At 30.5% G+C, this 11,942-nt stretch overlaps 1 protein-coding gene across 1 annotated transcript; it reads right to left on the bottom strand.

The window, feature by feature from the left end:
• Positions 1-4,917: 4,917 nt before the first annotated feature.
• On the bottom strand, positions 4,918-6,326 carry LOC119675570 (odorant receptor 85c-like). Its single transcript, XM_038086776.1, has 4 exons — positions 5,527-6,326; positions 5,270-5,471; positions 5,034-5,189; positions 4,918-4,974 (listed from the first exon to the last, which is right to left on the bottom strand). Exons 1-4 carry the CDS (start codon positions 6,324-6,326, stop codon positions 4,918-4,920), a joined length of 1,215 nt encoding a protein of 404 aa, XP_037942704.1.
• Between the last annotated feature and the right edge of the window lie 5,616 nt (positions 6,327-11,942).

Below are 11,942 nucleotides of genomic sequence, written 5' to 3'. Positions count from 1 at the left end.
GAATTAGTAGCAAAATGGCAAAACATATGGTGATGCTGAGTTTACTGAACCCTTGAAATAAAAGTATAGTTTCTTCCAGGAAAGTAAGGAACTGAGCACTTGGATTGCAAGTGCCTCAGTCTAACAAATTTAAAATATTTTATTATGGAAGTCCACAAATGGCCACAAATATTTCACTGGGCAATTTGGGATTACCAAATATACTTTGTACAGAAGTAAATCTTTTTTTAAATAAATGTGACAGTTGATTAAATAGGGAAAATATTTTGAAAGTATTGCAAATTTTTTAATTTTAATATAGAGAAAAAACTGTAACTGTTATTAGTTAAAAATATAGTGAAACATAATATACCTGAAGTCCACTAAAGCTAATAAAACTACTGAACGCCATCCTTTATAGTTATAATAATAAACTTTTCGCAGATATAAATAATGTTTTGAGCATGTAATTTTTAACATTCAATTTGTAAACAAAAATCATATGATTTCCTTAATTTGAGGTAGTATGAACCCTTTCCAAATAAACTTAATTTCATTTTAACGAAATTAAGGAAATTCGACTACCTAAAAGTAGTATTAAGCTTAATAAAAAAATTAAGCGAAAATGTTCTTTAATGTGTGACGTTCCTAAATAATAATGCAATGAAGACAAGTAAAGAAAAACATCACTAAAAATTTTTTCGCTACAAAAACCAACTACTTCTAATTTAAGTAAGAAAAATATATTCACGTACATATATTTTATTCACAAAAATAAACTTTATAAAGATAGCCATGACCTAAAAACTGAAATTTCGCTAATATAAAAGTACATATTTTATAATGTAATCCATTTAGGTAGAGGGTTAAGGGCACAAGCAAATACGTATAATATGTACAATTTCCAATAATTGTTCATTATATGCCGTAATTCATTTTAATTTAATTATGGCAGTTAATTTTTCAGTTTCATGTTAAAAAAAAGGTTTTATAGTGTAAAAAAATCGCGTATATGAAAATGGCGAATGATGTCAAATTCAATTATGTATTTAACGTACTTAAAACTTAAACCTTTATCACGTTAAACCTTTATCAATATTTGCCACAAAATATCTGCATGGAGTATACTAGCATGCATGACACACAATGCACACTTTCAGGAACTTAATTTTATCATTTTGGTCGAGTGAAAATGCAGCAAAAGTTGAAATTAAATTTTTGAAAAATTTTCCAAATTTTTATATACATAAAAAAGAGAATTTTATTTAATAGTCGAAGCGAATCAAACTTCAAATAGCTTTAAATTTGTACGTGTTGACAGGAGAGAAAATGCAAAAGTTATGCAAGGGGAAATACTAAACTTGATAAAAATTGTTGGTAAAGTTGCAGTAGTAAATGCATGAAGAGTATAGTGTGACACTGGATGCAACCAAATTGAAATTGTTTTCCTTTAAGTCAAGCTGTGTCAAGCCAACACACATGTGATGGGACTTCTGTTGGGTGCAACACGTAATATTAGAGCAAATACTTTAACTTTCGAAATATTTGCATGCTGAAGGTTGCAATCCTTTTTTTTAGAAAATCAAAAATAAGGTACAACACCATATGTTCACACAAGACACATGTAATCAACAATATGCTGTCCGAAAATAATTTTAAAATGACACTAAACTAATACATACATACAAATATCTAAAACAGGATAACCACAGGACGATAGTATAGCAACACATATGCTATTGACTGGGTATGACAGAGTGTTCAAGGTTCTGCATAGTAAAAATGGTTGTGTAATTTTACCTACATTTGAAGTCTTAGTTTTAAATTATGATTAAATGATGTCCATTTATTTATTTCAAGATTTAGATTTCTTTCACGGAATCTATTTAAAAATTCGAAATATTTGAAATAGCTGAACAGTTGTTCTATTCTTTAAACGATGATAATATTAAGCTTATATGCTCAGTTGAATATTAGTAAAAGTGATTAAAATTTAGATTAGGTAATTTTGAGGTGACACAATGCACATCATAAACTTCAAAATTTTCTTATTCCATCTTATTCCATTTCACCTTAACCAATAATAATTATTGACGACATATTATTCCTGCGTTATTAGTGGATACTAATAAAAACAATTTTGCTCCTTTACAGAACTATGTAACTCGCAGAAAGTGTTAATTGGAACTTTTTACCTTAATACATTATACTTTATGTATAGTTTTACAACTTATATAGCATAATAACTCAAGTGTGATAAATCAATATGTATAACTACATACCTTCTGATCAAAAAAGAACGAGAATTTTAATTGATCCAATCGGTAAATTTTTTTTATTTTCACGCTGGCAACACTATTATACACATTCTGTCAAAGTTTAACGCATATCATACAATTAGTTTTTGTTTGGCGTCTATACAAAGAAGTCGAAAAATTTTCGTGTGGCGATTTTTAGCTGTATTTCATTCAAAAAAAAGCGTTGTTGTGATTTGAAAAAAAGATGATTTCCAACGCAAATAGTGACCCCACATCCCACATTCATCGAAAGCATCATAACTGGTGATGGGTCTATGAATTTGACATGCCCACCAAACAACAATCGACCGAATGGTGCTTCGAAGGTAAGCCGAAACCGAAAAGAGAACGCCAAAGTCGGTTCATAATCAAGGTTATGCTGATTGTATTCTTCGACATTCGTGGTGTGGTGCACTATGAATTCCTTCCGTACGGTCAAATGGTCAAACGATCAATAAGGAGTATTATTTGGCCGTTATGCGTCGTTTGCGTGAAACCATTCGCAAAAAGAGGCCAGATTTATGAAAGGAAAACTCATGGATTTTACACTACGATAACGCACGGGCTCACACAGCGTTGGTTGTGTCGCAGTTTTTGGTCAAAAACTCTACCAATATCATCAACCAAGCACCGTACTCTCCAGATATGGCCCCGTGTGATTTTTTCCTCTTCCTCCGACTCAAATTTTCATTGCGAGGAACGCGTTTTGAGACCATAGAGGCCATAAAAGAGAATTCGCTGCGTGAACTAAAGGCCATACATTAGGCGGCCTATAAAACTTGTGTGGAAAATTGGATCAAACGTTGGCATGCATGTATTGCCGCAGGAGGAGAGTACTTTGGGAAAAGAAAAAGAAAAGAAAATAAAGAAAATTATTAAAAATGAAAATTTTGTTTCGGAACAGGATATATTACAGTCTACACTTTCTCCTATAAAGATTAGAGTAAACTTACTTTATGATTGTTGACGAACCGATCCATAACATCCTAGTTTCATATAACGCATTAATCGTTCAATAATATTTTTTTGAAGTGTCACATGAACATAATAATATAATAATTCCGTTTTGAAGTACTTAAAAATATAAGTTTATTTATCGTTTGTTCTATTTACTTAATTATTTATGTAGTAATAATAATCTGTTATGAGGTTTAGGATTCACGCATCACTACTCTCCATAGTCTGTAGTATATAACTACCGCTTCGAACACCTTTCTAGCTAGAACGTCGTAGAGCATCCATTCTTATGAGATGACCAACCCAGTAAAACCGCTGGATGCTAATTCGCTAAACTTAACTGCGCTGCTTTTTCATTCCATGACATCGTCAATGCTTTTTAACCAGATTGTCATCGTTTGTGTTTATTAGGGGGATGTTAAATTATGTAAGATCCTTGACAACATCGGAAGTTTGGTCCTCATTCATTGCTAACCTTATTTTGGCAGATTCAAAATAACACAAATGGACACATTTGTGAAATATTGTGCCATTTTGATGAGCATCGGTCCTATGTATGATCATATACATAATGAAATTGAAGAGAACATACATTAGAGAATCAAGCCCCGCACAGCATTTATAGATTCGAAGAGACTTGATTCTACCTTGCAAATCTAAAGGTACTGCTTAACGTCATTCTGTAGTCATGCTAACTTTGTAGATATACCGAAAGCAGACATTAGAGCGTGAATACAGTGAATTATGGAGCTACGGAAAGTTGCTTTATAATTAACAAAAAGATTATAGGTCTCAAGATTATGTTCGTAAGCTCAAGGACGTCCAAAACTGGCTAAGCGACTGAGGCATTCGCGTAAATGAACAAAAAAGTACACAAATAACTTTGAAAAGAAACTTGTCCACCTGTAACTCTCAAAAACGTTATTATACCAGCATCCAGCATCTAAAGCGTTACATATATTGGTATTCATTTAGACCGACGATTGACATGGAGACAACACATAGCCGTAAAACAAACACAAATAAAACCTAGGTTCAGATATTTTTTAAAATATCTATTAAACATTTAACAGTAATAAATTAGAGAAAAGAACGTTAGCTGAACATATTGTAGACTCAAACGAGAAGGTAGCTATTCTATTCAGAAGCTATATGTAGCATACGCTGACTTACCTAACGTGTGGATTGTGAAATATTTCCTTATAAGATATATTTCCTTATATTTCCTTATTACTTCTATATGCATCTGTGATTAATAAAAAAGAGATGCTAACGACCATCACAAGTCTTGTCTTAATATCAACTGTGAAGTGAAGTAACATCAATATGGACATCCGTTTGCACTTACCAAAGAAACTGGCAAAAATACTAGTGAATCGTGTAATGAACTAAGGTAAGTAGCTAGAATAAGAAACAACCGGAAATAACTTGTACAAGTATTAAACTTTTAACTTTTAACTACAAAAATAGTAATATGTTATTTCATAAGTTATAATAATTTACATTGCTTATATCAGGTAAGGTATGCGTGCATAAATTAAACAGTATTTGTAACATAATATTTAAGATTAAATTTTGTCCCGAATACTAAATGTACATATTTAACATAAAAACAAATAAATTCTCAATCCAATAATATTAATTTCTTGAAATAGTATCTTAAGTCAATATAAATTGGAAAGATTTAGTCAGAATACATGGTGCGTAAGAGTGCAAAGAACTTATATGACATTTGTATAACCTGTAATTGAAATCAATATATTTATTAAATTTTTGTATGAAAAAATTAGTAGTGCTTACATCAGTCATAGTACTACGTGATATATCCACAAAAACTGTAGCTTTAAGGAGAGCGGGCTGTTGTGCGCGTCTAGCCATAAACACTAACATTTTTTTAAAACGGATATCAGCATTAATCCAATTATGTTCATAGACAGCGTAAGATATACCTACACTCTACCGAAAAAGAGTTCTTCTATATTTATGCAATTACTTTTTGTTAAATAATTATTGGGTTTAAAATAGCCCGCACTTACCGAATCAATTAGCAACTGTCCGTGATGACAAACTAAATACACTTGTGCAGATAAAGCAACTAAAAATAAAAACAATTTTATTTGCGCATCTGCCGGAGCGCCGAGAGCTATTTGAAATCCCACGAAACATATAATAAATGAAGAGGACATGAAGTTAACTAGTAGAGGTATACCAAAAATGGTATTCGTTATATCGGAAAGCCTTAAATCGAGCATGTCAAAAAATATATAATTACTTCAAAGGTATATAAACTTACTTTAAAACTGCTTCATGGTAAACTACAACATTCGCCAAATATGTTACATCCTCCTTATAATCTTTTTCATATGTCACGCTATTTTCAGTTGCTTTGACTTTATATTCTGCTATAAGTCTAGCTATATTATCATAATGCATTATAAGTTGTACTGATACTGCAGATAAGGTCAAATCTCCAGCTAATTGCCCCGTTGAAGCCACAAAACCAGCAAGATCCTCAAAAGCATACAGGAAATAATACGTCCAATTGTCTCTCCAATCCCATGGTATGTACATCACATAAGGTAAGTTTTTACCAACAATGCGTGTTTTAAGCAAGCGTTCATACAGTAAATACTCAGTTATGGCATACAGATTATAAGTCGCTATGAGAATTATGTTCAATATGGTAAAACCTATTGAAACATTTCTGCAATAGTTTAAATACTTTTTCAGTTCGATTTGTTCTTTTTCGGCATTATTTTTCGGAAATAATTTTTCAAGTTGCTTCATTAAATTGGTCAAATCCTTCTTCTTATACAGTACGAACAGTATTTTAAATAAGCCCAAAATAGCGAAACCAAGATAAGAAAATGTAGAGGCAATATCAGCGTAATTATTATTTCTATAGTTCAATATTATAAACGTAGTCTCTGCTAAAGCGACAGTTGCTAAATCAAAAACGCTTATCGCAAAAATGACTGCATAAGTCCAGGATCTTTGCTGAAGACGTCCAGTTTTATGATATGACACGATGCCCAGACATTTATAGATAGAATTGGCGATATTCATAAATTTGTCTATTTCCGTTGACGACATTTTCGCGTGAACAAGAAAATTTATTTTGTATGAAAAGAACTTTGCGCTATAGTATTTATATTTTCAATGCAAAAATAGTTAGAAAAAAAATTATTTATTCCATATCCAACTTATAATTAAAAGGCAATTATTGCATTGGAAATTATTTTTAAGAAATCGTCCGGGTAATTAACAATAAAAAGCTTTTAAAATCCCAATAAGTTAATTTGTGCACTCCTCAAGACACGCCTCTGAGTTAAACGTACTGACTAACGAGGTAAGAATAATTTTAACTGATATGCAGCTGATTCAAATCTGTCATGTTGGTTGTTTGGTTGCAGTCACAGGCCATTAAATAACTTCTATGTACCTCAGTTAGCGATTTTTCTCCGTTTTGATACTACATTCCTCGTAAGAGCTCTAGTATGGGCTAAATCCATCCCGCTAAATTTATATAATTTAATAGATCTTCACCGATAAACAGACTCATAAATTATTAAAGAAGTATCTTCCTAAGGGCCTATATTTTCTCGACGCCAAGATATATGTCCTGTATCTTATATTATTTTATATTAAAAAAAGCTTTCAATACAAACAAATTATAAAAGTAATAAGTCAACCTATTACTTATATTATTTTTGGATGTCATTTTACTATTAGTATATTGACAACTAAAACTCACTATTGAACTATTGATAATTATTAAATATATATAAGATATATATATTGTGAAAAAAATAAAAATATGAAAATATTATGTACGAAATAAATTCTTTAATTCGCTCATGTAGTCAGCAGTCTAATAATATCTAGCTCTTTCAGTTTACAAATTTGTACATATTTATTATAGTTTTTTGTTGTTACTTTTACGAGTATGTAATGAAAACGTTGCTTATTATTCATTTCCTGGGACTGGCTATTACTTAGTCTTACAGTTCTAAAACAGTTCTCGAAATGCTAATGTTTTGGACTTCGAAATAAAATATAAAAAATAATAGCACGTATGAGAGATATGGCATTATGGATGTATGAATACCCTTCAAGTACATTTAAAACAAATTAAACGAATTCTATCATAGAAGAATTGTATATTAATTATTTTTTATAGAAGCCTTACCTACAATAAAAACCAAATTTCGACAAAAAGAATTTTTTAATGCATATCCGAATTGTCGAACTGATCGGCCTCGTCAGTATACCGTATCATGATTTCATCAGTTTTTTCCGTAAATAACCTGAAACCTGTTTGAAAGGCATTATAATCACAACAGTTAATTCGATTTCTATATGAACAACAATTGGCCTGTATTGTACACTGACGTTTCTAAATATAATGTTTATGTTATATATGCTGCGGTATATCAAAATGACTTACTTAAGAAGGCTGAACTATCTGCACTATACTCTATTTTTTCTACTGAGGCTCTTGCTATCAAACTTGCCACTGAGCATCCAATATGTAACAAAGAAAAATTTCTAGTATATACAGACATTCACAATAGTAGCCGGTAAAAATTATAATAATGTCAGCGATTTTATGTCATACATGCGCTATCGAAAATAACTGAATTCCTAACCCTCACCAAATTAAAATCGGGTTCCAAAGCACATACGACTCAAAGAAATTGAATTATCAGATCAAAAGATAACAAGTAAATAAATAAATACTATCATTCTTCAATAGTATTTTACTAATGTGATTAATAAACAACCAAATTTATTCGAAATATTTGCAGTAATGAAAATACTACTCCTAAACGAATCCATATCATGTACAATTCCTAAGGAATCTTCAATAATCGAACGAAGGTCCCATTCTCCACCATAAAGTTTTCGTTATTTACGTTTCTAGTCACAGGTGTGCTGAAGTAAATAAGCTCGCGGATCAACTAGCATACATGTCTACATGTCTTTATTAAAATTTAAAAATAATATGACCGTAGATGCCCGGTTTTCGTTGAACCGGAGTACTGAAGACTTAGTAGACTTTTGTGGTAGTACATGTAATACTCTTTGGGAAAATATATTTAGAAATACATATAAATCTGAACTAATCATAATGTTTAGAATACTTCCCATTTACTTTGTGTGAAGGGTGTAAAATGATTTACTAAAGGACATGAAATAATATTGAAGTGCTCGACGTAAGAGCCACTGCCTAAAATGTCATAAAGATATAATGGCTTTCGTTCTGTGATTTTCATCAACAAAACGGCAGTTATTGTTTTGTAGAAGTGTTGAAAATGGTATTTTCTATTTAAAACGAAAACGGTTATGGCTTCTGTGAACAATTTACAACAATTTACAACAAATTGCTGCTCTTGTACTTACACATTTTTTTGAATTTTTTACACATTTTTTCTAGTGTAAATGCACTGCAGTATTATGTAATAACAGGACAACTCTAAGTGGCATATAAACATTAATGGCCATACAAAAAAAAAAATACAAGTAAAAAGTTAAGAGCTTATGAGATTTTTTCAGTTCTTTTTTTCACATTGGAGAATTTATAAGTTAGGTGAAGCTAGTGTTTAATGCCCTTCTTCAAATGTGTGTAATAATAGGTTCTATATACGGGTATTACGGAAGCGTGTTGCCTTATATTGGACAAGTATTCGGAATTTCAATTCAATTTTTACACAATAAATAATTAACAGATAACTCAAATAACCTAAATCTTATAGATACATTTTATATCTATTTTCACAGGAATATGTACACGTTTTATACCTATAATATATGTTACGTTTTATATGTTTTATATTAATAATGCATCTATAAAAGAATAGTAGAGCAATTTAATAATTAAAAATAAAAAATATAATTAATTAATTCAATCATTCTACAGCTGGTTTATTATTTCGTTCCAATGCAGCACAACAGGTCAATTTGTCAATGAACCTTCACAGCAAATTAACAAAACTCCAGAAAAATGTACGAACATAAAAGTCAAGTACGGCATTGGATCAGTTGGCTAATGAAAATTGAGTCGGAGCTTCGAATTTGACTGCATATGAGTTCAATTCTTGATACTTGTAATCTTTATACTATCTAATCACAGAGTAATCACTAACCGCACGGGGCGGTACGCAGATCTTAGATCAATCATTGAATTATCATGAAGATTATCAGGAATACTTAAATTAGTCAGTGAGATGGGCGGGACTATGCAGAATCCTTCCAGCTATCATAGAGTAAAAGTGTCCAGATGCATTAACTCGGAAAATGTACGAACATAAAAGTCAAGTACGGCATTGGATCGGTTGGATAATGACAACTGGGTCGGAGCTTCGAATTTGACTGGGTATGAGTTCAATTCTTGATACTTGTAATCTTAAACAATAATTTAAGACCACTGATGATGAGTTTGCAGTGATTGGCAGTATTCGAAATTTAACTAATTAAATTTTTTTTTTTGCAATACATATACATTTGTTAATTGTATCTTCTCTGATTATAAGACTAAAATAAGTTTCAAATTACATAATATTACAATTTTTATCTAAATTATACATTATATAAAATAAAATAAGTAAACTTTATATCACGGACTTCATTTAAGTCAATGGGTTGGATTTCATTGGAGTGAATGTTGGGTAGTTTATTAAGAAAACAATTGAACTTTATCAGATCACTAAGAAAAGGTAGGGGTTTTTACTTGTACCAATTGAATTTTTATTAGTGGCTGAAGGGTCAGCTATTTTTTGGCGGGAAGTAGTGGATAGAAGTGCAAGATTCCTAGCTAACGGGTTAACATGTTCTGTCAGCTTTTTATTGTATTTTTTTTCTTATAGTGTTAAATTAAGCTTTAACTAAGAGAATTTGTAGATCTTAGTGGATACTTTCATTCTTAATATAACATGGGGCACCAGTGCTTGTTCTCAGTATTTTTGACTGAGGTTTTTGGATAATTTCAATATTTGAAGCTGTAGCATTACTAAATAGTGGATATCATAACTCCATATTGGTTTTATGATGCTGTTATACAAAAGGTCTTTATATTCTAGGCAAAGGAAGGATCTGTTGTTAATGAGCCAGTGCAACTTAGAGGCTTGCAGCTTCATCTGAATGTTTTTGGCTTCAATGTGTTTGCGCCGAGTTAATCGCTCATTGAGGTTACATATTGTATTATTATTACCTTATATTATCTGCTTGTAGTATAGAAATGTTATTTAGTGAAATTGTTGGGGACATACTTCGATTTAAGGTAATAAATAATTAAAAATAATTAAAATATGTTTGTTGCTGCAATTTCACTACTTTTCGATAAAAACCTCTATTGAAAAAAATAGTTCATGTTAAGAATTTAGTTTCTTTCGCAGAAAGGACATCGCCAGAAAGGACACAATATCAATTCTATATATGTTTCATGAAATAAATGTTTTTATTTATATTTTTTTTTAAATTTTTTAATGAAGTTTAATAATTCTGCTCTGAAGCTATATGTGAAAACCGACAGCCTGCTTAGCACTATCTAATCACAGAATAATCACTAACCGCACGGGGCGGTACGCAGATCTTAGATCAATCATTGAATTATCATGAAGATTATCAAGAATACTTAAATTAGTCAGTGAGATGGGCGGGACTATGCAGTATCCCCCCAGCTATCATAGAGTAAAAGTGCCCAGATGCACTAACTCGCAAAAAGCTTAACATAACATTAATATTAAAAATAATTATTTAAAATTTAGAATTTCAATAAATTCAATGAAGTTTCAATAAAGTGAAGGTTTAATTCAAATTTAGTCAAAGAAAATGTAAGACGTTCAATTAAATTTTATCATTATGTATTTCGGCAGCAATAATTAATATCATAATTAATATCAAAATCGTATTTTAGCAATACGAGTATAATTGCTTTGTATTTGTACTTTTGAAACAAAACAAGTAAATCTCATATTAGAACCTCATTTAAATTTAAGTTATAATGAGATAAATGATGGATAGTTTATGTATTAATGCTTTACGTATTTAATTTAATTTAATTGGTTTGAAATTTTAATTATTATCTTTTGAAGAAATCTTGAAATACTTATTTTCATTCCAAACTATAAGGTATTTCCAATAGATTAGACAAGACTTAAGATGTGGTTTGTATCATATGATAGACCTTAGAATACATATTTTTAACAAATTTTCATTAAATTGCAACAAATTTTTTATTTTGCAATAAATTTTGTGTCTTATGAAGGCTCAGAGATTTTGCAGTTTTTTGTATAATTCAGCATTAAAATATGTAAAATTTTGAAGTTTAAATATGATGATATCGAAATACATACAAGAAATGTGTAACAAAACAGCAAATAAGTACACAATCTACATGTATAGTATACTAATAGATATGATGATAAAGAAAAATTTTTAATTTTTTTCACTTAACCCAAATTAGGGTTTAATTTTTAATACACTCTTAAAACAGAATCATAAATTTCGCGATCAACACTTAAAATTAAATGTATTGAACCAGGGCTGTGTAAGCTAGATTTTCCGTTTTTGTCAACTTCAACTAAATGCATCTTGTGGCAGTTGCTTCGAAGGGGTGTGAAGAGTGAGTACAAAATTCGTGAGGTTTCTCTCGCTAAAGTTCTACATAATTTTGAATATCAACAAATTTTGAAATTTTATCTCCTGTTG

The sequence above is a fragment of the Teleopsis dalmanni genome, chromosome 2 (assembly GCF_002237135.1).
Source record: "Teleopsis dalmanni isolate 2A chromosome 2, ASM223713v2, whole genome shotgun sequence".
NCBI lineage: Eukaryota > Metazoa > Arthropoda > Insecta > Diptera > Diopsidae > Teleopsis > Teleopsis dalmanni.
This window is presented reverse-complemented; position numbering and strand designations above follow the sequence as displayed.

What these genes read in the sequence shown, in the direction of transcription:
- LOC119675570 (XM_038086776.1), bottom strand. Translation starts at nt 6,326, where the DNA reads ATGTCGTCAACGGAAATAGACAAATTTATGAATATCGCCAATTCTATC. An exon ending in GACAGTTGCTAATTGATTCG is followed by an intron (nt 5,190 to 5,269) that starts GTAAGTGCGGGC and finishes CTTTTTCGGTAG; the next exon opens with AGTGTAGGTATATCTTACGC. An exon ending in CACGTAGTACTATGACTGAT is followed by an intron (nt 4,975 to 5,033) that starts GTAAGCACTACT and finishes TTTCAATTACAG; the next exon opens with GTTATACAAATGTCATATAA.